The 27,080-nt window shown below is 41.0% G+C and overlaps 2 protein-coding genes and 1 long non-coding RNA gene across 5 annotated transcripts in view; 2 read left to right on the top strand and 1 right to left on the bottom strand.

Annotated features, from left to right (window-relative positions):
* Nucleotides 1-2,890, top strand: part of LOC132838608 (uncharacterized) — a 28,310-nt gene extending 25,420 nt beyond the window's left edge. For both annotated transcript variants that reach the window (XR_009647660.1, XR_009647659.1), the window contains 2 exons: nucleotides 1,118-1,300; nucleotides 2,777-2,890. This is a non-coding gene — a long non-coding RNA (uncharacterized LOC132838608). The remainder of the gene's footprint in view (nucleotides 1-1,117; nucleotides 1,301-2,776) is intronic.
* The window catches only part of glis2a (GLIS family zinc finger 2a), a 13,432-nt gene extending 8,256 nt beyond the window's left edge, over nucleotides 1-5,176 (bottom strand). Inside the window, exons 1-4 of the mRNA XM_060859033.1 lie at nucleotides 5,044-5,176; nucleotides 2,810-2,925; nucleotides 1,136-1,285; nucleotides 138-271 (exon numbers count right to left, since the gene is read on the bottom strand). Of these exons, the coding sequence (XP_060715016.1) occupies nucleotides 138-271; nucleotides 1,136-1,285; nucleotides 2,810-2,925; nucleotides 5,044-5,176 (533 nt within the window). The remainder of the gene's footprint in view (nucleotides 1-137; nucleotides 272-1,135; nucleotides 1,286-2,809; nucleotides 2,926-5,043) is intronic.
* On the top strand, nucleotides 5,079-27,080 carry LOC132838604 (sarcalumenin-like). Of its 2 annotated transcripts, none has more exons than XM_060859032.1 (7): nucleotides 5,079-5,209; nucleotides 22,169-22,771; nucleotides 23,606-23,701; nucleotides 23,978-24,073; nucleotides 24,555-24,671; nucleotides 24,871-25,104; nucleotides 25,379-27,080. In XM_060859032.1, the coding sequence occupies exons 2-7, from the start codon at nucleotides 22,204-22,206 to the stop codon at nucleotides 26,272-26,274; spliced, it is 2,007 nt and encodes a 668-aa protein (XP_060715015.1). In that variant the 5' UTR covers nucleotides 5,079-5,209; nucleotides 22,169-22,203; the 3' UTR covers nucleotides 26,275-27,080. The 2 variants fall into 2 exon arrangements, with proteins under 2 accessions (XP_060715015.1, XP_060715014.1); XM_060859031.1 differs by lacking the exon at nucleotides 5,079-5,209 and adding an exon at nucleotides 14,145-14,269.

Raw genomic sequence — 27,080 nt, 5'->3', positions numbered from 1 at the left:
GTCGTGCCATGTCTGAATCAAGGTGCATAACGTCCTCTTTCACCCAATATTTAAATGTTGTTGTTTTTTTTTTTTTTATTATTGGAGTTATTATTAATTCTAAAGACACCAGAAGACGTGTTTGTAATCCTGGTCACCTGGCGTTGAAGCCGCGGCCCTTGCGTGCGCAGCCCTCCCAGTGGCAGCAGTAACCCGAACTCCTCTCCGGCTTCACATGAGATTCTGTCACATGATCCACTAGATCCTGCAGGCACTCAAACAGCAGGTGGCACTGCAGAGCCATGCAGAGAGAGAATAAAGAGGATTAAAACTGACACCAGGGGGCAGTAGAACTCTGATTAGGAGGATTTTTAAAGATGCCCTGCCACACGTATTTCATTACTTTTGTGGTAATGTCTGAAGTTCACCATGGACTCTGTAACATTTTTTGTGGAAATAATGCCTTGGTTACCTTGTTTCAAGCCATTCTAGTGTGGTATAGAAAGCCTGCAGGAAGACTCAGCTCGATTTGCACCAGTTCTCATGAATATTCAAATGAGCTATGCTGCTTGGCTCCGATTGGCTAACCACTAGGATATGAGCGCATGACTATTCATTCACCCAGCGCAATAAGTAGCCTAGGCTAGAGGAAATTTGTTTACAATCACCTTGAATTGCGGCAGAATGGCTTCTTCACAAGCCCGTTGACGTTCAGCCATCCTTGCTGTATAGGAAACTCACTGAGCTACACGAATTCTGGGGGCGCGGTCTCAAGTGGGAGAGCTCATGAATATTAATGAGCTCGATCATTACTACGTCACACTGAGCAGCTTTTCCAACTGACCTGATTTCTCCCCTTATTTCTTTTAAGTTCTTCTAGAACTGACCGGGGAGGTAACAGTTCGTTTTCACATTCACGACACAACACAAACACATATGGACCTAACACATATCAAAAAATACAAGTAAAAACGGTTTTGTGTGGAAGGGCACCTTTAAATATATATATATATATATTTTCTTTTCTTTTTTTACACTTTAGATGTTTGGGTTTTGTATTTTAAACAGATCTATGTGTCGCCAGTTCATTGTTGCCTGGAGAAATCCATCAAAACATCAAGTTCTCTCTTGTTCTCAGTACAGTTGGTTTGCTCACCCGTAGCCATCGGCAGGCGAGCTGTTCCTCCGCTGGTTCTGGGGAATCCCGTCTGTCCCGGCGCTGAGCAGTCAGTACAGAGCTGGGGGGGAGGAGGCTGCCCCCTGCCCCGATCGGTAGGAAAAACTGGAAACCTACAGACTCTGAATCCTGTGCGAGAGGCAGGTTGGTGTTGGTTTGTGTGTATAGACAGCGAAAGAAAAAGACACATAGACGCAGCACACGAGTTTGAATCCCAGATTACATCTATAAGAAATTTCTATCTTGCCCACATCAAGACAACAATCCAAATCTTCACATACTAAATATTAAGAAATAAGAATCGCACCCCACACCCCCAACATACATCCATGTCTACAGAAACACCTATATATCATACTGTTTACATGCTGTTACAGTTTCTTCTATCTTTCCCATTCAATCAATTGCTTTTAAGTACCTCATCTAACTGCTGCAATCACATAAGTGTAGATAGGTTTAAACAGACCCCTCATACGGTATGTACACCGGTCTTCACTGTTTTGCGTCGTTTGTTTGCACTGTCTTTTGTCTTGCACTGTTTGCACCAGGTTGCACAGATGCACTCGGTGTCTAGGACTAACTTACTTTAAGTTAGCTCTGTTTTGTTCTATGTAGCACTGTTTTTGTTCTATGTTGCACAATGGTCCTGGTGAAACGTTTATACCAGACAGTATAAAAAAACGAGAGGAACCTATAAGCTCATTGTGTACGATAGAGGTAATGATGAATAGAAAAAGAAGCATGGGGGTGATAGCACCAGCACCCTGCTGTCTGTGTTTGGAGGGGGATTTCATCAGCAGCTTATCACTGAGGGCGGGATGGACCGAACCGTACGTAGAAAAATCCTAGAAGAAAGCCTAAGAGACTCGAGACTGTGGCAGAGTTATATCTTTTAACCAAACCCTCCAGATTTAATCTGTTCTTTCTAACCAGTCAGACAGAACTGGAGTCATTTTGCCAAGAAGAATGAGTAAAACATTAGGATCCAGATGTGCAACGCTGTCAGTCATGTTCCAGAATACTTGTGGCTGTAATTGTAAAGAATTGGCCCAAGGGGGGGGTGAAGATTTGATGATGAAGAAAAGTTCAAAGGGACATATTTTAGATATTAAGATGCGACTTTCCCTTGACAAGGATGAAGAGGAATATTCATATTCCACAGCAGAAAGAACAAAGTATTTAAGGTTGAATCCATGGTGATTAGCTTATCTCCCTAGCTAAATAAAATGTAATGTTTTATATACATTTATTTTCAAGACATTCATCATTTTATCATTCCTGCTTTGCTAAAATCCCATCTTTATTCTTCTGTCTTCTTCTATCTTATTGTTTCTGTTGCTGATTTTAAAAGGAAATTGCAACTTACTTAGCCGCGAGGAACTCTTACTCTCTTACTGAATAAGTTCTCTTACTGAAATCGACACTGATGATTCAATCCCTCAGGCATCCATGAAACTTGTCTAACAAACTTCCTTTCAGCTGGTTAAGTATGGAGTCTGTCTAAAACATGATGGCGACGGGGATTCAAGAGCAAATTAAACCAATCCTGGAACACAGCCTGAGATGGAGTGTGTTTAATTTCCCTCTGTTCTCTCTCTGTGTCTGTGTGTGTGTGTACAGTATGTGTATGTGTGTGTGTGTGTTGAAACTCACCCTGGCCTGCGGGGGCGACAGAGGACCGCAGCTGGAAGAGGAGTGTTGAGGAGAGGGAGGAGACGAGGGACACGCACTGAGGTCTGGCTTTGAGGATGTGGGAGAGTCTGCGATATCTGCAACCACAACCAGCAGGAATCAAACCACAGCTTTTGTGTAACGTTTGTGTATTAAAATTATTGTTAAACTCCTATTTGAATATTATTTACACATTCAAAGGTGTTTTGCCTGTGACTAAAGGGCTCTGAATAAACATGTTTTTTTAACCCAGTGAAGAATTGCAGAATCCATACATAAATAAGTTACTAAATCAAGCGGGCACTTAAGACCTATTATTTTTCGGTGGCACAAATGACGTCATCACGCAACATGACCTGAAGTTATTTTTGTGCCGTTTCTGCAATTTTTTTTCCTTAAAGTAAAGTTTAAACCGATTTTAAACAACTGGGATAATGATAATGCAGTTACCGACAAACAATTAAAGAAGGAGAGCAGTTAATATGTCGTTTCCATGGTAACAAGTTTCATTCATTCATTTTCTACCGCTTATCCGAACTACCTCGGGTCACGGGGAGCCTCATCGGGCACGCCTCATCTCAGGCGTCATCGGGCATCAAGGCAGGATACACCCTGGACGGAGTGCCAACCCATCACAGGGCACACACACACACACACGCGCATTCACTCACGCAATCACACTACGGACAATTTTCCAGAGATGTCAATCAACCTACCATGCATGTCTTTGGACCGGGGGAGGAAACCGGAGTACCCGGAGGAAACCCCCGAGGCACGGGGAGAACATGCAAACTCCACACACACAAGGTGGAGGCGGGAATCGAACCCCCAACCCTGGAGGTGTGAGGTGAACGTGCTAACCACTAAGCCACCGTGACCCCCTGTAATGAGTTTCATGTTGAACCTAAAGCTTAAATGTGAGTTTGGTGTGTGATATCAAACTGAGCGTGAAGCGGTGATAAATCCATCAGAACCGGATACATCCACATTACTGGGACGTAAAGTTTTGCCCTGGTCAAAGTAGTAGAAAATTAACTGACCTTCACAAGGCATTAAGTTAAAGATGAAACTTTCTTTTCCCCAACATTTCTGCATTATTGTTGTTTTGGAGAAAGAAAAAGAAAGGAGATGCAAAGGTTTGGGTACCAACATCTCAGACCTTAATTAGCTCGTTAGAGCTATGGCCTGTTCGTGATCATCATGAAGACAGGCTAGATGATTTAATCGTCAGCTTTATACAGTAAATACTCTGACTCTTTATACTTTGTCCCAGGGATCGGTAGCCATGGTGATAATGGATGCCCACGGAGGAGGAGCAGGCTACAAGAAGATAGCAAAGTGTTTTCAGGTACCGTTTCCTCAGATCTTAACCTTAGCTGCTGCTTTTTAATTACAGAAACAGTGGAGGTCAAACTGAGGTCCCTCTGGAGGAACCTTTCAGAAAGAAGCACTAGTAAGATTGCTAGAAAGGCTAAACAAAACATCCTGTTGGTCTGGAAAAGACAGGTAGATGGAGTCATCAGAAGAAATCACAAGTTTTCTGGATCAAAAGTTCGCAATCAAATGTAAGTTCACAGGACTTGATTCCAAAAGGGATCAGACTTGTTTGGAGAAATAAAGGGAAAGAAGACTTCCACCTCTCCGACTGTTTAAGCATGGGGTGGAGATTCATCATGCTTTGGGTTTGTGCTGCAGCCAGTAGCACGGGTAGGATTTCGCTGGTTCAGGGAAGAATGGATTCAATTAAATACCAGCAGATTCTGGAAGCAAACTTCACAAAGCCTGTAAAGAAGCTGGAGATGAAGAGGATAGGATAATGATCTTAAACAATGGACTACCTCAAGAGGCACAAGCTGAAGGTTTTGTTGCCCCTGACCTGAAAGTTCCCCCGATCTAAACATCCTCAAAAGAGCAAAATGGCCTAAGACTGAGTAAAAGGATAAATGGGTGAAAATCCTCCAAAGAAGAATTAAGACTGGCTACAAAAGGCATTTACAAGCTTGTGATGCTTTCCAAAGTGGGTGTCACTGCAGGGTGCGCAAACTTTTTCCTCAGGACCCTTTTTTGTTCTGCTTGCAATATACTGTAGGGCTTCTGGTACTGTATGTTGATTTATGAACTCATTCATATTTAAATCTATTCAGTCTTCATCCAAATGCTGTCTGACAGCCATAATGTGCGTGTGTGTGTGTGTGTGTGTGTGTGTGTGTGCTGACCTGTGTCAGAGCTGCGTGTCGGGCGTGGTATCCTGGTCCGGGCGAATCGGAGCGGGGCGCAGATGGATGTCCTGTGTCCCCTCTCCCGGCTTGAGGAAACCTTCAGGTCCAGGGGCTCGTCTAAGGAGAGCATGGCGTGTCTGTGGGAATAAAAAAAAAACCTGAAGTAAGTAAAGTAAGTAGGAGAAGATTAGAAATGTTTCTGTAAAACGTTTCTTTCACACACACCCACATACACATGCATGTATGCAAAACGTCCCTTCCTCGCTCACACGCCGCACGCACGCAGCTGGAAAAAGACGACGTACTAAATTTACTTCAGGCGACTGTAAGTGATTTACATTTCTTACTGCTAGACGAGTACCAGCTACACACACGCACAATTACATCCTCCATCACGCACGCTGACGAGGTACAGTTGTCTCGGCATCTGGCCTATATCCACAGGCAGCGCCCGCGTGCGTGTGTGTGTGTGTGTGTGTGTGTGTGTGTGTGTGTTAGTAAAACAGGTCACTAAGTGCATTATCCCCACCACACTGTCATACAGTTGTGCTTCGCTGTGTTTTTATACTGTTTCGCTTCCACTCAGTGGCATTGCTAGAAGATTTCGTTCCCAACGGTATCACATGACTCAATCATTAAGCAACACACACACACACACATACACACACACACACACACATCACTGAGGCCTTTTCCCTCTCCAAGGAAACTCCCTTCAGTTTAGGAACGCAGACTTTCATGGTCTTGCAAGCCACTCCCTGGAAACACACACTCTCACTCCTCTCACATTTTCTCCCCTTTCCTTTCCTTTCTTTCTTTCTTTCTTTTCTACCCACCAGAAACACATACACACACACACACACACACAGTCTCTCTCCTCCCTGCACTTTTCTTCTCCTCCCTCGTCATTCCTGTGTTTTTGCCAGCTACTTTTCCCCTCCTTTACTTTGCCTCCCTGCTTTCTTACACCCGAGCTCTCTCTCACTCTCTCTCTCTCTGTTGCGTACACACACACACACACACACACACACACACACACACCCTGAAGTAACTGATCCTTCAGTGCTCACTGTTCTCTTACACAGTCTCAGCTCTAAACAATACAACTTTGACTACTGCTGAAAATGTAATATAATATTAAAATGGTGTGATATGATCCCCAACTGAGAAAGAGAAGAAGAAATGAAGTGTGTTCATGAGCACACAGGTCACTGTAACCCTAAAGTATGTCTCTGAATCCTGTCTTCTTCACCACTCAGATTTTATTTATTTATTTATTTATTTATTTATTTAAATCTAACTTGAACCACTTTATGAAAAGCAGCACACTTGGGAGAATCATGTTGGTGTCCTGACGCTGTTTCTCTTCTCTCCTCTCCTCCGTTCTGACGTTTTTCTTCTTTTTCTCCGTCTTCCGTTAGCTATGACTCCAAGTTACACCACCGTTCTCTCGATCATCCTCTACTCTGTATCTTCCCCCTTCACTACCCCTACGTTTACCCCTCCACCTTCGCCTTTCTTTTTCTTTCACCCTCTGCCTTTTTCTTTACTCGGCTCAGCCTCTCTTTTCCTTTCTCCGTGCTTCTTGCCATTTTTTTTTTTTTTTTCTCGCTCTGGACCCTTCCAGCAGCTCGGCTCGTCTTTTTCTGCCACCTCGGCTTTTTTCTGTAACTTTCTATAATGATTTCTATAATGACTTTTCCGTTCCCTTTCTCTTACACTGCAGGGTTTTTGTAAATGTTTATCTTTTCTACTTGTGATGTCTCATATTTAACATTCTCCTGTTTTCTCCCTCCCTCCCTCGGTCTCTCTTACCGGCAGTGACTCCTTCCTTCCAAAGCTCTGATGCACTGCCCATATTCAGTCCACACACACACACACACACACACACACACACACACAGTCTGTATGCCACATGCAATCCAAGTGTCTCCTATTATAAAGGAGTGGTTCGCTCACGCAAATATCCACACACACACACACACACACACACTTATGCATAACAGGATGAGGTCTGAGCACAAAGCAGAGCTGACTAATGAGCCGCTGATGAGAGAGACACGACAGCTTCCAAAAAAGAGATGAAAATTCACCCCTCCTTCTTTGGTTTTTTGCTTGTGGTTTTAATTTTCAGTCCAAACTCTGGTGATGTTTCTCTGGAAGAAGGACCAGACATTCCTCCAGTCTAAGTGGTGGCCAGCTTTACTAAAGCAGATTCCACCCTAAATATTGCAGTCTGTTGCATCGCGTCCATCTTTCTGAAGGCATCGCAGGCCTTGTTAGCACGTTGACTTCAGTATATCGGAGTCGAAAGGAAAGATGTATATGTATTAATAAGTGCTGCTCAGCAACTTGAAGGCCAAAGAGCTGTCAGTGCAGGTGAAGCGAGCCCTGGTTAGGCTGGAAAATCAAAACAAACCCATCACAGAAACATTAGGTATGGCCAAATAAACCATTTGGTTCAATGGTGAGCTCAGGAACACTAAAAAAACCAAGAAGAGGACAGAAAATAACTTTGGTGGATGATGAGAATTCTGTCCCTGGTGAAGAAAAACCAGAGAAGACTTCAAACAGAAGGTTTATCACAAGATGCACACCATCGGTACGCCTGGAAAACAGGAAGACCGGATTACTTTAAAAAAGCTTTGCTTAAAAGAATCCTGAACAGGTCTGGATATGTCAATATCCTATGGAGAGATGAGGTGAAGTTTAACTTGGAGCAGACTGAAGGGAGAAGAAGGGTATGGAGAAGGAAAGGAACTGCTCATGATCTTAATCATACCACCTTAGCTTAGTTGTGTGGGTGTGGAACTGGTTCCTTCTGTTTTTCTGAAGACTGCTGATGAAAAGCAGCAGGATGAATTCTCAAGTGTACACACGAGACCTGATTTATCTGCTCAGGTTCACACAAACGCTTCAAAACGCACCGGACGGCACTCGCAGTCCAACAAAGAACGGAAGCAAACCGCGAAAGCGGCATCATCGGAGAAACCCTGGAATTTTGATTGATGATGTCTACAGCTTCCGGTTGTCAGGCAGTTAGTGAGCGCCAAAGATTTTATACACAAGAATTCATTTATCACGATGGATCGTCTAATTACTTTCGGTCCTTTAATTAAAGCTGAAAATTAGCACTTAGGTTTATTGTGGGATTCGAATTTCAATATACTGTTGTAGACAGCCAAGAAGTCCAAAACGTTGTGAACCTGATTGTGTATCGAATATAAACAAAAATGTCCTGTGAGTTTAAAAAGAAAGAAAGAAAAAGTACTTGATTTGACACGATATTCTGCTTGTCTCAGGTCCAAGGCTACAGATTTGTCCACCGCTGTGAGGTTCTCTTGCAAGAGCGAGACAAGGAACGGATTTAAATTGGGAATCGATATGGAAGTGAAGGGAGAGGAATGGAAACTGAGCTGAAAATGAAGGAATCGTACAATATCAGGGCCGAGTATAAGCCATATGGCTCAATTTTGCTTCTTCAGTGTCTGTCTTTTTTTTTCTTCTTCTTCTTCTTCTTCTTTCCTGTCTGTCCTCCAAATCTGAACACACAGTCTGAACACACACACACACACACACACACACACACACATACACACATTTATATACATTCCTCAGTGTGCAGCAGATTCACTCAATTTGTTTTCAATGTGCTTTTGTGTGTGGAACAGAAATGCAGGGAAATGCGCCAAGCTCATAAACAATAACAAAAACCAGCTGCTGGCCTGACATGCCGAGAGAAAGTAAGTGTGTGTGTGTGTGTGTGTGTGTGTGTGTGTGTGTGAGAGAGAGAGAGAGAGAGAGAGTTTGGTGCTGCCTTTACTTTGCGAGGTAAAACAATATAGCTGTATGTGACACAGAAATCAACTGTCTTCACTTCCTCTCTGTCTTTCTGTCCTGAGAAGGTCTTCACTAGACTTTTCTTTCTTTCTCTCTCTCTCTCTCTCTCTCTTTCTCTTTCTCTCACTCAGGTTATATTTTCCATCCCCTTTCTTCCCCCTTACACAGAGGGGGAGAGGAATTCTCAGCGTGTTTGTTTTGGAAATACATCACCCTGCAGGGACCACAACGTGAAAGTGTGTGTGTGTGTGTGGGTGTGAGTGTGTGTGTGTAAAAGAAAGAGAGAGAAACAGAGGGAGAGAAACAGAGGCAGACTCTCTCTCTCTCACACACACACACACACACACACACACACACACACACACAGGAGCTGAGTCGGTTTGATGTCTCACAAGAAAAGAATGTCTTTCTATGATGCTTTACCAAACCGCTAAACCTGATGACCTTCCTAACATTACTGACGGAGTTGTCACAAAGACTCACACACGCATACATACACACTCCCACACACTCTTACGGTCATATAGGCATGTCAAACATCTCGCCTTCGCCTCTCTTTCCCCCTTTCCCGGCTGCTGTTTTTTGCACACACTAGCTTCGCTCTTACACTCAGTTGCATCATTACCGCTTTGCAGTTTTGGCTTATTTTCAGGCCAAGACATGTTGCTAAGGAACCAGCTCTGTCCTGGCGACTGGAAAAACTAAGCTACATACTATCAAATCTCATTCTCCTGTACTAAATACGAAGTCAAATCGCTTCCTACGTTTAGACTAAACGGTAGATCCCTTTTGAACAACACTATACTACTGCACACTACCAAGCTCACTGAATATGAACTACTGAGAGTGTCCTTTACTTACAGATCCCCGTTATAATACCTCCTTTAACTGTATTTAACATATATCACTATGGGATACTACCTCATTGGATGATATGTTACCAAAATAACGCATTAGCATACTGCCTGTGCCTCGGTACAATGCACGACTGTAATACCTTTCTTCTGATACTGCCAGAAATAAACAGTATTTAGTATAACAGTAAATATAATACTTTCGTATCGTGAGTGTGCACTAAATACAGTTAGTATGTCAAGCCACCACATGGGTTGTCAAGTGGTATATTAAGAGTTCGCCACCTTACCTCGCACTACAATGTGCCTACAAAATGATACAAAGCTAAATAGTACATCGGATCGTCACATGATACCAAATTAAACGCTGTACTCGTTAAATGAGTGTGCAGTAGTGTGCTTTGAGTACGCCACTTCACCTCACACTACAACTCACACGGCACATCAAAAAAGAAAGCTGTGTCAACGAACCCGTTTGTAAAACTACATAGTATGTCGCTTTCGATTCTCCAGAGAAGGTGTACCATGCAGTCGTACTATTAAAGTCCCCATAACGTAGCTCGAGAGTCGTGATTTGTTAGTATCCCGTGATGTCGAGGTTCTTGACTCAAGAGCCAATTAGCTGTCGCAAGTAGCTTTGTAAACTAGCATGAGAACCAGATCGATTTACCATCTTCACAGTATTACTGTACACGTTTAAACCGAGCGGCGCCGATGGTAACCAAGCGCCGTTTGGTAGATAAAACAACGTTTATTTTAATAACAGAGAATCCCTGATGGCGTTTAAAGCCGGAACCGTGTTCTCGCTAAGTCTGAGGAAGCGTCGTTCAAAGTAACCACCATATGACAACGTTCCACAAGCTTCGAAATGAATTACCTCCAACCACGCAAGGGCTAGCTGGTAAAATATATACATAGCGAACGGCGTTTGGTGCTCACTTTTAATCAAGACACGCCCCCTGTGGGTGGGACAAAAACCTTAGAAAGCATTTCATTGGACGAAGACAAGACTAGTACAGGATGACACCTATGTATATATTTACCTTGTTCTCACTTTTTTCATGTCTATAGACGTGCTGTGGCAGTAAACCCCTCTTTAAACACTCTGAGGACGCTTTAAGTACTATGTGATGTGGGACGTTAGCTTGTAGCCGCTTTTATTGCGCGCGCGCGCGCCCACGGTACCGGTGTAAAAACGTTACACTCGAACTGCGTCCGTTCCACCTGTAGATGCATCATGTCACGCGCACACCCCGGTCCACTGTATGTATGTATGGTGTATGTATGTATGTGTGTATGTATGTGTGGTGTATGTATGTGTGGTGTGTATGGTGTGTGTATGGATGCATGTATAGTGTGTGTATGGTGTATGCATGGTGTGTGTGTGTATGGTGTATGTATGGTGTGTGTATGGTGTATGTATGTATGGTGTGTGTGTATGTGTGTACCAGCAGCCTGAGAGTCCAGTTATACAGCTAGCACAGGGACGTTTGGGGCTTTAGCCTCAATGTCAGTCAGCTGGCCAGATGTTTCTGTTAAAAAAAACAATAATTCCCAGATGACTAAGATGTTTTGTGCGAGATTGTAGCCTACCTTTTTTATTGTTGTTGTTGTTGTTGTTTTTTGTTACCTTTGTGGATGGGTTTAGTCGGTCAGGTCGCTCCGTTTTTCCTCTAGAGGATTTGGGACACTTGATGATAACGATGAAGATGATGATGACGACGACGATGATGATGATGATGATGCGTCTTGATGTTAATTCCTTCTGAAAGGAACAAAAAAAAAACTCCAGCGATGAAAGAATAAGACGACGAAGAGCCAGAAAAGCGGTTGTGCTCCTCTGTAAATGATTTGTCTTGGACACTTGTAGCCTTCTGGTGAACTTGTCGGATTTGTCTAATCTAGAGTCACAATCAAGTTGCTTATAGAAAAAAGACACAGAATTTTGCTTTGTTTTATAGAATAACAGAGTAGCATCGCTCGTGCACGACGCCTGTCAAGTGTGTGTGTGTGTGTGTGTGTGTGTATGGCGCGCTCTCTCTCTCTCTCTCTCTCTCTCTCTCTCTCTCGTGTGCGCGCGCGCGCGGTCGCCGTCTAGCTCTCCTCCCTCCGCGTCCCCGTGTGGCTGCGCGCGCCCTGTGCCAGACTGCGCATACTAAACAGACTACATAGGCTGCTATTTATCAGCCTGTACACTATTAAATTCTACACAATTCTACACAAATGCAGTAGTGTATGGCTTTAGGACGTAGCCTCAAAGTGCTCACATAAGTGGTTTAGATTTTTTTCAGAGGATATATGGTTTGTGATTAATTGTAAAGTATTTTAATGAATGTATGCTTTAAAAACGTGTTTAATTGTTCCGCGTAAACACGCGACACCTGGCGGTTAGAGTACGAAACGCGTAATGAAAAATGTGGCGCGTGAAACCGATCGACCAATCAGAGCTGTTCTACGGTGACATCAGGTGGCCACATGTGGTTATGACTTGTACACAACCAAACTAAACTGTACAAAAACTTTTTAAACCATCTGGATGTGAACAGAATATTGTTAAATCCATAGTAGTAGACCTTAAGGCTCATCCTGAAGATCTTTGATGCTGCTTGATGCTATAATATTTATGCTATACGGTTGTAAAAGAGTAATTATTAGGGCAGGTTTCATTTTGAGTCTGGTTCCTCACAAGGGATCTTCCTCCCGTCGTATCAGGTTGTGTTTCCGCACCGCCATGGCGTCTCGCTTGCTTGATGGGTATTAATCTATATCCAGATATGTGTTCTAACCTCTTTTATGTTAGCTTTCCGTTCTTTCATAAACTGTCCTGAATCCAGTTCGATTTTAGTGAGTTAAAGGTCTCTAATGATTAATTAGATGGAATTTTATAATGTTAATGTTTATCCGATGGCGGTAGAGTAGACGGGAAAAGGCCAATGTAAACAAGCATTCTGGACAGTAACACAGATTACAAACTCACTTTCTCTCACTCATCTTCTACCGCTTATCCGAACTACCTCGGGTCACGGGGAGCCTGTGGATCAAGGCAGGATACACCCTGGACGGAGTGCCAACCCATCACAGGGCACACACACATACACTCTCATTCACTCACACAATCACACACTACGGACAATTTTCCAGAGATGCCAATCAACCTACCATGCATGTCTTTGGACCGGAGGAGGAAACCGGAGTACCCGGAGGAAACCCCCAAGGCACGGGGAGAACATGTAAACTCCACACACACAAGGCGGAGGCAGGAATCGAACCCCCAACCCTGGAGGTGTGAGGCGAACGTGCTAACCACTAAGCCACCGTGCCCCCCTCAGATTACAAACCAACCACATAATGCTAGATTTTGTATATGAAACATATATATGAAAGTTGATGCAACATTTATTGTCCAGGTTTCTGTCCTGAACTTTCGGCATGTTCTTTTCTCTGGCTTTCGTCCAAGATCTCCAGTTTCCTCTCATCTCCAAAAAACATTCCAGTCGGTGCATCACCTAAATCGCAGTGTGAACATGCGTGCTCTGACGGTGCATTCCCTCCTTTCACCTAGTGTTCCCTTCCGATAAGCTTCCGATTCCATGGTGTGTGAAAGTTTTGGATCAAGCATGCGTGTTCTGCTTTGTTATCATGGCTGGTTGAGTTCACAGATCATCAGTCTACTGGTCCTCTATGTCCTATCAGCTGTCTTTTTTATTTTTATTCTTAAATCTGATTGAATTGGTCACAAACAAGAAATAAACTGTTTTTTGTTTTTTAAAAAAACCTTTGTAAAATAGATACTTTATGTGAAATAGTTGTGTGCTTGTTGACATGGTGAGGACAAGGAAAATTTATTTAGCATTTATGGAAGGAGTCTCCAGTGTCAGCATTCATGTAATTTTCTGAGATAATGCTGTCGCTTTAAGATTTCAGCCACTGAAAGACTTCCATGACAGATGAGTTTGCACTTTTCAGCCTTTCGGTAACATGCCAAACTTTGAACTTCAAGAGAAAGAAAAAACACGAGAGACTGATTATTTAGTTATGATGTTGTTCCACAACATTACATAGTGTTTTCCATTCCCAAATTCTGGATAGATTTGTGTAAGTTTAAAGATTGTGTAAGAAATAACGCTGTGTGGTACTACCATGCTGGAAACTTAACTTCTCTAAAATAAATCTTCATCTCATCTATGCCACATCTACCCAATAAAATATTACCCCCAGACAAGGGAACAATCTAGACCAAGGAACTGGCCTGTTGTTGGGATTTGTCGCCTGTGTCAGATTTCCTCTCTGATATATTTCTCTCTCTCTCTCTCTCTCTCTTTCACCTTTTTCCTGGCTTTGTGATTGGCTCAAGCAGCTGCTGTCAATCATGGCAGCTGTCATATTCGTTCCCCACCCCCTTACCCTAAATGCCCTATGCCCTTCGTAGGGGTATATATAGCTTGCAGGAGAGGTTTGTCACCCCCGGCAGTCGAAAATGAAGCTTGCACTGTCCTGCCTACTCGCCCTTCTGGCCCTCGCCACCGCCGGTAAGAACATGTTCCAGTTAAATAGGCAAAAAAGGCATGAACTGGAATCTGTCACTGTGTGACTTCTTCACACTCATTGTGATATGTTATCATATCTATAGTAACAGCTTGTTCACAGGGACTTGTGTGTGTGTGTGTATGTGTGTGTATATACAAATATATATATTTTTATACTTTCTTACTTTCTGGAGTTTTCTTAACGTGACAGGCTTGTGTAGGTGAATGTAAAATTGTAACCTTTGACAAATCGCTGTAATATTAGAGGATTCCGTTTTAAGGAAGTGATGTTATTGGAGAGAGAGAAAAAAAAAACTTCAGGGTGAGATGAATAACTACACTTCACTCTAGGAGCTTCTCACAACACAGAGAGGAAATTGTGTGCAAATTGTTAGCTACAGTATACCTTTATTTATTGACATTTTACTGTTAAAAATGTACATATAGGATGCAATCCAATTCTACAGCCTAATAAGTAGCTACAAAAAAAAAAAGTGAGTTATGTTCAGAAAGATGAAATATTACCAACTATAAACCACCGAATATGTCCTGGACAGGGCCCCAAGTGATAATATTCAGGAATAATTTTTTTTTTAAAAGAACGTACGAACGTAATTATTTATTTAATTTAATATTATTCTTATAATGGCTCCTAAATGTCCAGGGAATCTTCCATAGAAAGTGAATATGTAGTGTTGAATCTTGTATTCTTCAGGATCAAGAGCAGCTCATTAGTGAGTGTTGTGTTGAGTGCAGGTGAATGTCAGATGGCTCATGTTCACCAGACTTTTCCCCTCCTATCTGCCAAAATACACACATGTACATTTGCATAAGTGGCACGCTTTAATATTTTATGTAATAAGAACACTAATTTAATTTCCTCTATATCTTTATATTCACTTTATTTTATTTTTTTCCAGTCAACTGACAGACTCACTTGTGTAATTTTCAGTCAGACATCTGCAGTTATTTTAGTTAGCTAGCTTGTTTTCGTCTCAGCAGCCAACACCGGACTGTGTTTCATGAACTGTAAATAATTATCTTATGTTAGCAGATGCTAACATTTGGCTAGGTGTTCGAGGTGTCTGTAAAGCTCCAGATCATTTTTTTCACCTGGTTTCTATTCCATGATTTAACAGTAAAATTGCTAGTTGGCCAAGCTATAATTGTGTCATCTGTGTTAGCTAAATTGGTTAGCTGACTAACTATGGGACTGTCCTATCACACACAAAACAAATGTATTAGGTTTTATTTATATCTGCACTTTAAAATAAGTTGTATACTTATAGTCAGCTGCTTTGAATTGTAACACAAGTTGATAGTCTGAACACACACAACACACAAGTCTAGTGTTTTAGTAAGTTTGTAATTATATATAATGATATAACTTGATCGCTTCTAATATACAAAACTGGCTTGAGATGTAAACATAAATAGCTCAGATCATTTTATTATAGATATAAATGATAGTTTCCAGAAAATTGAAACCGTTTGAGATATTTTGTGTCCAGTCAGTCACATCTTGTTACTTTGGCTAGTTTGTCTTTATCTCAGTAGCTAGCACTTGTTTTTAGAAAATATGTTAATCATGTGGAGTCCAAGCACTTAATTACACCAGTTGTTAGTTAATGGTAAGTTATATATGATTATAACAACAAAGAGACCATGTGTGAACATACTTGTACATACATGTATGCATTCAAGCGTACATGTATGCTTGAATGCTGATTGGCTACAATTTTTTAACGCTGCAGTACACCAAATTTCAGCTGAATCGGACTTGCACTTCCTGAGAAACAAGTATTTTAATTTAAACCCACCCCTTATGACAAAATACTATATAATAGTGTCCATGTTTATTAATATGGAATTATATTTTAAAGCAAGACTAACATTGGATTTTACCTTAGGATCTGAATATTTTAGGAAACCAATTCTACCAAGTTTTATGCCAAATCTATCAACTTAAATTTGGAGCTGCAAATATCTTTAACTTTTTTAATGATAACCTAATATAATGATAGACATGAAATTAGAGTTAGCTTTAGGATCACTAGGTCACTCCGAAATGTTAGCATTATCATTAGTATTGATGCACATTTTGATCTATTTATGACCTCTGACCTCTCAGGATGGGATTGTTTTTGCCAGGGTTAAAGTCTGTCCTTGGGCTTGTACATGTGGTGAAACAACGTTTTGGGAGAAAAGATGACGTAGGGTGGCCATCCCTTTTACATTCTCACACACGTGTCAGACATTTCCACTCTTGAACCAACCTCCGCCTGACACACACACACTGTGCACTGTCTGTGCAGCTGCCATCACTTCAGCACTGTTTATTTCCATCTGACCGACCTTGTAGGGACATACTTTACAGGAACAGTGGAGCTAGAGCTGCTACAGTAGGAGCCTGTTTTAGCACTGTCTTGCAGTGTTAATAGCAAATATAACGTTCAAATATCTATAAATATTATAAACATAAATCACTACTGAGGTGAATCTGGATTTAAACAGACACCAGCATGCACAAGGTTACAAAAGAATGATATAACATCAGTGTCCCATTTCAAAATAGTGTTTCTAACTACAAACCATGAGCATGCTAAACCATTCAGTTTAGGGACAGAGAAGAATTCTAGCATTTGTGGCTACAGTAGCTTCCTCAAGACAGACACATGAGAGAAGACGACCACCGCCTACATACTGTATGAATTTAACACTTTCCACACAGAACATGTTTAAAAAATGTATCAAAAGACATGCTTTAATTTTATTCAACATACAAACATTTAGCAGTGATTAACTTGTCTGAATGTGTACATTTAGCTAAAGCTAGGATAATGTAGCTAACAATGATGCAAGATACCATCATGCAGATGTAATTTCCAGCGCTTTCTCACACTGTCCCTGTTCTCTATGAAAAAGCACAACAGTGGTGTCAAAGAGCTTTCAGCAAACACATCTTTGGAAGCAAGTGTGACGGATTCTGTTACATTAGTGTCATAGCTACAAAATACAAAAAAAAAAAAAAAAGTCTCTTTTTTTATACAAAAAGAGAGAGACAAACTTCATAGACAACACACATCTCAGGCAGGGGAAGTCAGGCATTGTATAGGTCGTCTCGACTTATTCATTGCATTTTTAATGTTTTGACTGGCTCGAGACACGTACATCAGTAAACATGTAAACATGGACGTATTCCGTCTCTCTTTCTCACTAAACATAAACTTCAGCTCACACACATGCAGTTTACACACTGCACTAGCTACTCACCCACTCTACAAAAACACAACAGTATTATAGAAATTATTGTTCTGATACTTATTCCTCTTCGACTTGTAGCAACATGTTCCAAAAAGGAAATACAGCTAGCCCAAGGCTATCAGTGAAAAGTCTTTCCCAATTTTATAACTTTCTAAAAGGATCATTTATTCATCTTAAAATCCTTTGCTAATGAGTCGGCAGCCTCGAAAAAACTTTATGAATGAGAGTGGTGAGAACACACATGTTTCTTTGGGGCATTGTATGTATGTATATTTATTTATTTATTTATTTATTTATTTATTTATTTATTTATTCATCTATTTATTTATTTATTTATTTATTTATTGTGATCAGGGAATAATTTTCCCGAAGAGTTCTGCCTCAAAGACTGCTACATAACAGAACGCCTCCAGCTCCTCATGTCCTCACATCCTCTCTAAGTCAAGCTAAACCTTTTTGTTATGTGGAAGCAACCTCCATAAATCTCTCTGAGGACTCCCTCGTTCCCTAACCACATTAACTGTAATTTAATTTTTCATCACATGCTGTCTCTGGTGATTATGTGAAGGTTAACCTGTGCTACTTCACAGTTCCTGCAGGGAACACGGTCCCCAAATCCCAAGAGCCTCCTCACTTCGCTAGCAAATAATTATTAAAAAGGCAGGATATGTGCACAGAACTTTCTCACTCTTAGCTCTCATTAGCCTAATGCTTGCTAGCTATTGGTTTTAATTACAGGATAGCCTACAATTATCTAGCATCTGATCAAGTATGGCTAGTTATTTTATTTACTCTATTTTTTAGCCTAATCTTTTGAATCTTGATTAATTGGCTAGTTAGCTAACTAGCTTAGTCTTGTGATTTAAATTGAAATGTTATATTTGAATTAAGATCACACACTGACATTATATTTATTCCATCTTTAACCCAGAAAGTGAAAAAGATGAGTAGCACTTGGAAATATGAACATATCTACTGCTATCAAGCTCTCTCTAGAATCTAGCTAGCATACATTTAGCTAAAACTATTTCATGAAAATTATAAATTGATGCATATAACAGTGCTCTGTTCCTTCAACACTTTAAAAAGTGTGTGTGAGAGTATGTGAAAAATAATAAAAAAATTATTATGTCCATAAAAAAAATCCCCATATCTCTTGGGGAGCATTAGCATAGATTTGCTGTATCAGTCTTTCAAATTCCCCTGCACATATGTTAATCAGACTGAAAGAAGTTATCAGACAAGATATTTTGCTGATGAAGCTTGCTTGCACAGCTTTGCACTGAGGCTATGAGGCTAAATTTGATAAGTAAAGGAAGTTTGATTGCTAACAGTCTAACAAGTTGAACCTATGTTTAAAGCTACTTAAAAAATATATTTAAACTAATAAAATTTTTATATAAACATATAATAAATGATACAATTTTTATATAAACATAATAATAAACATATTTATAGATGTACAATAAAATCCTAGAAGCAACACTAAATAATAATAATAACAAAAAAAAACAGTTTTTACCTCACATATGCTACATTACACAGCACATTTGCAATCATTTTGTGCAGTTTACTAAGTGTTTATCAATTTTCATTCAGTAACAACTAATTAATATTTTTAAATCACAATTTTAACAAATCAAGTTTGGGTCTTTTTTTTTTTTTTGGGTCACATTTTTTTTTGGGGGGGGGAATCATGTTAGCATTGTAGCGTCAGTGAAAAAGGAATGCCTTTGCTGATTATGATTAGGTTTAGATTCTTACTTCTACAAGTCCATGTTTCAGGGAAGTAGATTAACTGACTGTGTGGCGACAGTGTTAGTGCATTGTAACGCCAATGTGGGCCAGATCTGATTCTCTATGCTAATCATTGTTTGCAAGGAAACTATTAAAGCATTAGTGTAACTATGTATGCCTGTAAGACTGGTATTAGCATGTTGCATGTGTATGTAATGATGGGGCTAAACCTTGTTCTAGTTACGCAAACACACACAAACAGTACCCGCTGTCCTTGCGCTGCTATTTCGGGAGCTGATTCATACCAAGGTCAATTTGGTGCCCATGACAGAGCTCATCGTTAGAGATGAATCACCGAGTCAGGCCAGCACCTCGAATATACACGTTTAAAATCAAAGCTGCTCTGCTAATAAAGGGAGCACCGCTTTTCTTTTGCAGGGCCGCTACTATGACGGGAAGCAAAATGAAAGCGATTTTACAGTCTGCATCCAGTCAACAACTTTGATCTTGCAGCATGTCAGGAGAAGAAATTAAATATTCTACCGCTGACAATATTGGGTCAATCTTGTGTCAACCCAGGATACCATATGTGTAAGAAATAAATCACTTCAGGGTATGCTGTTAGAGGAAAATAATCAATGACATGATGTAGACTTAGCGGTAAAACCCTGAAGTTGTATATTTTCTCATAAAATACACGTGCAGTCTTGAACTATGTTATCTTTTTATAAAACAGGTATAATATTTTGTCAACAAATACACTTTTTGAAAAGACATTACTTTATATGTTTCTGCTTGTTGCAATGTGTCAAATTGTGGAACTTCAACAAAACAAAATAAGGTAGTTCCTCTGATTACTGTCTAACAATAAACATTCATTCCTCCAACTAATTAAAAAAAAATAGTTTTTCACGTTATTAAGGAGAAACCGCAAAGCACAAACTCCTCTCTACTCATAATGGAAAGTTACAGCTTTACATCAGACTCTTACAAACCACTGACACTGGAGACTCCTTCCACAAATGCTAATAAACATTGCCTGGCAGAAAGTGTTATCATATGAATGATTGCACACATCTTTAAAATCCATTTTTGTCTGTCATATGTCATATGAGATGTCTGTCATATGAAAAGATCAAACTCAACTAGAAATACTCTCTTGACAGCACTGCGTAGGCAATGGAATCTCCAAAATACATCCTATATAGAACTAGTCTGCTAGCATCTCCAGGTTTGGCTGTGAAGTTACTCATGCAGAGAGAATCAGACTGTCGCTATGCAGCGTTGTCCTTTTTATAACACTGGGGTGAAACTCTAGATGGTCACACAAGAGAGAGATCAAGGTCTGTGATCTGGGCATAGCTTGAACACACACGCAGTGCATCATTCCCTGCTGTCTATCAGAGAGTCTTGGGGTCAATACATGGTTCCCTGCAGGGTTGTTTTATGTCATGGCATTTAGGAACTGCACTGTATCATTTTACTGTGTTGGTGTACTACAGTATAAAGCATTGCTTAAAGACTAGCACCTTAAAATGTTTCCAAAGTAGCTCTTGGATTTATCTTGGTTGAACTATGGTGCATTGCCTTTGACCAGTGACCAATATCTGCTGCTCTGATAACCCAAGTTAATTTGACAGATCATATTTTGCAATCCTGGTAATCTGATGCCAAATGACGCATCGTCCCAGACCTGTGGAATGATTTGGTACGTTCTTTTTCATACCGTGAAGAAAATCACATTCTGGCCTACACACAACCCATCTGTTTTAATACAGTCAGATACAAAGACGTCATTGACACAAATGCCAGTAGTCAGGTGATGGATCATACTCAAGGGATTTGACATTGGCACATTTAAGCTCGTCTTTCAGCTAGCGTGAACACGCAGACAGACATTCAAAAGTCAGGGAACTATTCTTAATATCATTTACAGCATGGTAACTGAAAACAATTCACTTTCTTTATGTGACATATACTTCTTGGTTTTATTTGGTGGTCACATTGTTCTCGTTGGTAACCCCAAACAAAACCTCCATATTTATTTATATTCTGTAACTATTCTGTTCATATAGATATCCATCACATACACATTTACACCAAAGGGGAATTTTGGTTTGCCAATCTGTGTAGCAGCTTGTTTATTGGCGTTTGGAGGAAACTTGTGCAAAACAGCTTAGCTTTTTCCTGTGAGATAGCTGTGTGATACCAACACCTACCAGTTAGGGAGAGCAAAACCAAGATGTAAAGCTAACATCTGCTCAGTCAAGTCAATGCATCAGAACAGCTTTGTATGCTTTATGAAGAGCCGTTATATCTGGCCGGTTAACAGAGAGGTTCAATTGCCTTGGTTAAGGACCCTGCTGTTGCAGCTTGACAGTGCTGGGGCATGTAGCCAGTGCTTCTGGTCACTAACTCGGACCCTCTGATCCACCTCTGCCCAATGGTTAGTACTGTAAGTAGATTATTTAGGCTCCAGTAGCAGTACAGCATTAATAATATCCCATTTGTTTTTCAAGATACTGGGTTGGCATGAGGGATCACATTCTCATTCTCCTAACTCCTAGTTCCATGCTTTGTGAGTTGTGAGTTTTTAAGAGTCACTTTAGGCTCATTTCCAAACTAGATAAGTTGGTGGAATACAGATTTAGCAGTCTCTTATCCATAGAGTCAGTTACTTGAGGTGAGGAATCAGTACTCCTTGACCTTAATTGATATCAAGGTTTACCTGTGTCTTGACACCATCGTCAGTAACCATGGAGGTTTTCAGGTTTCACTGTTTTAAAATTTCACTAGATTTTTTCATTTTAATGCAAATCCAGCATGTTCCTGTCTGTAGGCTTGTATCTCTTTATGTATCTTTAGGTACTGTACCAAGCCATTGATGTCATTCTTTTCTAGATTCGGTGAGTGAGGTGCCCGAAGATGAGGCTCTGATGCGTCTGCAGCTGCAGCCGGAAGGTGACCTGTTCCCTTGCTGCGATGGCACTGAGGAGATCAGCCAGAGTTCATCAAATGACACACCTGCACCTGAGCGAACCGTTTGCCAGCCCTGCAGCACTGGTTCTCAGTTGGTCCCCCCCACCAGAGGCAATGTAGCCAGGGAGGAGCGGCTAAGTGAAGAAGAGTCAGAGCAGGAGGAAGAAAGCCAGGAGGAGGAGTTGGAGGATGAGGAGCAGGTGGAGAACAAGGAACAGGAGGGAGCAGATGAAGTGGATGTGGCTGTGGAAGAGGAGGACGAAGAAGATCCCACAGTTAATCCTACCGGAGTGGGGGAAGAGGTGACCAAGGAAGAACCTTTGAAGGAGAAAGCTTTGGGAAGTGACACCATCTCTGCAACATTTATGGCAGATGCAGCACCTGTAGAAAAATCCAAAGCTGACACTGCACAGACTAAGAAGTCTGTAGAAGTGGAAAAGGTTGTAGCAGAGTTTGTACGAGAATCAGGAGAGGAAGCACAGGAGTCTGGGTTAAAGGAGGCAGCACGCAAAACGTCAGTCAAAGGTACACAAGGTTGATCATCAGAAGTCTCAGAAATTTTTGTTGCACACAGATTTTAGTGCATAAGTGTTTAAGGTTGCAGAAAACGTACATATTTTTTGGAGCAAGGTGTATAAACTAATGCAGGTAGCTCATTGCAATTAGCCCATTTATAGTGTTGGAATTAGCTTTTGCACTAAATTTCACCATAGATTTCAAATGTTTCACTGTTCCATGTACAAACCTTCTATTTTCTGCTATTGTTACAGGTTTACAGGTTTTTGAAAAGATTTGTTTTCCACATGGGTGAGACTGCTAGTGAGACAAGTAATGCTAAAATGTTTGTAGTCTGTGTCTCACGGCAGTGATATAACAAAACGACTCCACAATACTTCTGTGCTGACTTTGCTGTATAGTTTTACCACAGAGTCTGAAAGTGTTAACGATGCTATAAAAGGGAGAAGCCTTGCCCTTTCTGTTCTCCATGCTCTCGAACCTGACACCACAGAGCTCAGGAATAACCCCGCTAACATAAATAGCTCTACGGACTCGTTCTATAACACCATGTTCCACCGCCAGCTGCTGCTGGGGAACGGCTTAACGTTCTTGCAGTCATGGTTCTAAAATGTGGGCATGAGGAAATGTAGTGAAATTGGACCTTCAGTTCAGATTCAAAGGACTGGCAGATTTTAAGGGAGGATAAACCCCTGCAGGGGTGCTGTTAAATTAAATCCATCAGTGGCATGGTCGAGAATTGACTTTCTGGGTTTTCAATTAAGGTTTTTTATGTGTTCAAGTCATTATTACAATAGAGCCACTGATGACACTGAGGTCACTTTCCTCTTTACTTGGCACTAGGGAAGACCTCTTCAGGAGGCTCTGAGATGAGGGACAGGTCTCACATTGACAACACGCTACGTCTGGCTATGACTGATCCTGCTCAGCGCTTTTCAGGTTGGACGAACACACACACACTCATACAATTCAGGCCTTCTTTGTAATTTTGTGCAGTTATATCCATTGCTGAAACCTTATCTCCAGAAGTGTGAATGATATTAATGCTTTAATAAAAGAGGTGAGTAATAAATTTGCCACATAATTTAATTGCAAAATCTTAATGTGCCATTCACCAAGAAACACAATCAGATGCTTGATTTATTTCTCTTCAGCCTTTTTAATCTTTGCATTATTTTTCACTCTTACTTGTTTTTTGTCTCTGGTTTTCGCTAGCCATCATCAAGAAGCTGCAACACATTTACCACACAGCCATCAAGCCTTTGGAGGAGGCATACAAGTACAAGGAGCTCAGACAGCATGAGGTCTCAGGTGAACATCTCCTGGAACATCTCTTTTGCAATTATAACAAAAGTGTCAACACAAAGTAAAGTAATCAGCGATGGGGATAGGAATTTTTTATTTATTAAGAAACATGTATATGGATTTTTTTATTTGAGTTTTATAGACAACATGGCCAAGAACCAGAAGCCATTTGCATGTCATGTAGGTGTGGAACTTGCTTAAGGCCAGATAAATGTGTTGGTTTTTGACCAATGTACAAAACTACAGTGGGTCTCACATATAAAGATTGAGAGGTTGGCTATAATAAACCAGGTTTTTGTGTTTTTACAGCAATAGGGATCCAACATGATGAGGGAATGTTAAAATGCAATACTGGTTAATAGCACTAAGTTGGTAGAAATGTTCTTACTTCCAACTAAGATACTTCCTAAAACGGAAGTTAGAACTGTCGCCCTCTTCTGGTGATTGGTTGTTTTCTTTGCTCTTACTGTTTCTCTCTGGGTTCTAGATGCCGAGATTGCCTCCAAACCCATGGTGCTGTTTCTGGGCCCCTGGAGCGTCGGCAAGTCCACCATGATAAACTACCTCCTGGATCTGCACAACAAACCACAAGAGCTTTACACAGGTAATGCCGGGAATAATCGATGTTGTTTTGTTTTATTTCTCTACCATCCACCAGCTCTTGCATTTGCAAATTAGAAAAGCTAAACACCAAAAATTCTACATATTCTAAAACGGTTCAAATATCAGTGGATCACTGGCACTCGTATACCAAAAGTGGTGTTTAATTTATTACATGGCTTCCATGATGTCCCCCCCTTCAGGTGCGGAGCCCACTACATCTGAGTACACGGTAATTATGCACGGCGAGAAAGTACGCACCATTGAGGGCATTGTCATGGCGACCGATACCGCCCGCTCATTCTCAACCTTGGAGAAATTTGGCCAGGGTTTCTTGGAGAGGCTGGTGGGCATCGAGATGCCACACAAACTGCTGGAGCGAGTCACGCTGGTAGATACACCAGGGATCATCGAGAACCGCAAGCAGCAAGAGAGAGGTAGCTTATTGACCGTCACTGACACTAGAGATTCCGTGCAAAATCTTAATTAAATTTCTGTTTAAAGAAATGCCAACAGTTGTACTTTTATCTTTGTTATATACTGTTTTTTTACTGTGATTTACATTATAAGATGATAACATTATGACATATGGTTGCTGATTTTAATCAAATACTGCAATTTGCATTTCTGCATCATAATTATGCACATGCAGCTTAAAATAATCCTTCTTCATGTTCTTCCATTTTACACTGAGTGTATTTCTTCCTGTAGGATATCCCTATAATGAAGTGTGCCAGTGGTTCATCGATCGTGCAGATCTGATCTTCCTGGTTTTCGATCCGACAAAGTTGGATGTGGGCCTGGAGCTGGAGACACTTTTCAGACAAATGAAGGGGCGCGAGTCGCAAATCCGCATCATCCTGAACAAAGCTGACAGCCTGGTACCTCAGGAGCTGATGCGTGTGTATGGTGCTCTCTTTTGGAGCCTGGCACCGCTGATCAACGTGACGGAGCCGCCACGTGTCTATGTCGGCTCGTTCAGGCCTCAGGACTTCACACTCGATGCTGCCCAAAAACTCTTCATTCATGAAGAGGTCTCTCTCATGGAGGACTTAAAACAGGCCATTGAGAACCAGCTGGAGAACAAGATCGCCTTTCTGCGGCGCCACGCCATCCGTGTTCGCGTTCATGCTCTCCTTGTTGACCGTTACCTCCAAACCTACCACGAGAAGCTTGGCTGGTTTGGCGACTCACATGAGGTGATGAAGGAGATCGTGGCTGATCCTGACCGGTTCTACATCTACAAATCAGTGCTGGCCAAAACCAACGTGAGTAAGTTCGATCTGCCAGGACCCGAGTTGTACCAGGACTTTTTCAACGTGAATGCACTGGGAGAATTCAAACTGTTGGAGAAGCACTGTGGCTGGAGGGGTGGGTGCTTGTTGGAGAAGATTGAGAGTGCCATCACACAGGAGCTGCCTGCTTTGCTGGCCAGCCTTGGCAAAACTGAGGAGGCACCAAAGGTGGAGAAGCCCAAGGAAGTGGAGAAGCCCAAGGTAGTGGAGAAGCCCAAGGTAGTGGAGAAGCCCAAGGTAGTGGAGAAGCCAAAGCCTGAGGAAAAGTCCAAGGTAGAGGAGAAGCCCAAAAACCCCTGGAGAAGGCAGTGAAGAAGGTTGATTAAAAAGACAGGGTGGGGCTTAATATTTTTGGGTTGCACATCAGCATTCATCCATACTGGACTCAGGGCAGCGAACATATCAAAGTGTCGATACATGAAAAAAGCAGTAAATAAAGGCTTCATTTGTGAAATAGAAATTGAATAAAGAAATGAATAATCAATGAATGGATGAATAAATGAATGAGTGGATGAATGAATGATCAGTGGATGTACTGTATGGATGATTAAATCGATGTTGGCTAAAAAAAAGCCACGATCAGTCAATTGAAAATCAAAGGCTTCATTTTTAGATTTTAGTGGACAGAAATATACCAAAAGATCATGTTCCATGTACACAACATAGGGCGTCCAATACATAAGTCTCCATTCATAGGGAAAATGAACACCCCTCTCTACCAAATGTTACTTTATTTAAAAAATCTCCTTTTAAAAAATGCATTCTTAAAAAATAACTGGAGAAATGTAATATAAACAAAGTATAAAAAAATTTTGTTAGACACTTTGTTAAAAGTTCATTTCCTGTATGTATGGAGACTTTTGGGACACAAAGTGTACATGCGTACACTTTTGTTTTCTTTTCAATTTTACTTCTTATGCCTCACTTTCCTTTCACACAATTTCTGTTGTTGTTGCTGTTTTTTTTTTTAGTGTCGGTTAGTATATTCTGAGAACATCTCAGTTTTCTAACTTCACAATACGTTTGTCTCCTGAATATTTCTGAGTAATTCATTTTGATGAATGTATGTAGCGCTGCATGTGAAATGTAATTTCTGATTAAAGCTTTCCTATTTTACA

The sequence above is a fragment of the Tachysurus vachellii genome, chromosome 23 (genome assembly GCF_030014155.1).
Source record: "Tachysurus vachellii isolate PV-2020 chromosome 23, HZAU_Pvac_v1, whole genome shotgun sequence".
NCBI lineage: Eukaryota > Metazoa > Chordata > Actinopteri > Siluriformes > Bagridae > Tachysurus > Tachysurus vachellii.
The sequence above is the reverse complement of the archived record's forward strand: the minus strand, read 5'-3'. Positions and strand labels throughout refer to the sequence as shown.

Bases quoted from the DNA above. Each gene is read 5' to 3' on its own strand.
- LOC132838604 (XM_060859031.1), top strand. From the start codon at position 14,218: ATGAAGCTTGCACTGTCCTGCCTACTCGCCCTTCTGGCCCTCGCCACC. The intron at 14,270-22,168 runs GTAAGAACATGT...ATTCTTTTCTAG, and splicing joins TCTGGCCCTCGCCACCGCCG to ATTCGGTGAGTGAGGTGCCC. The intron at 24,672-24,870 runs GTAATGCCGGGA...CCCCCCCTTCAG, and splicing joins ACCACAAGAGCTTTACACAG to GTGCGGAGCCCACTACATCT.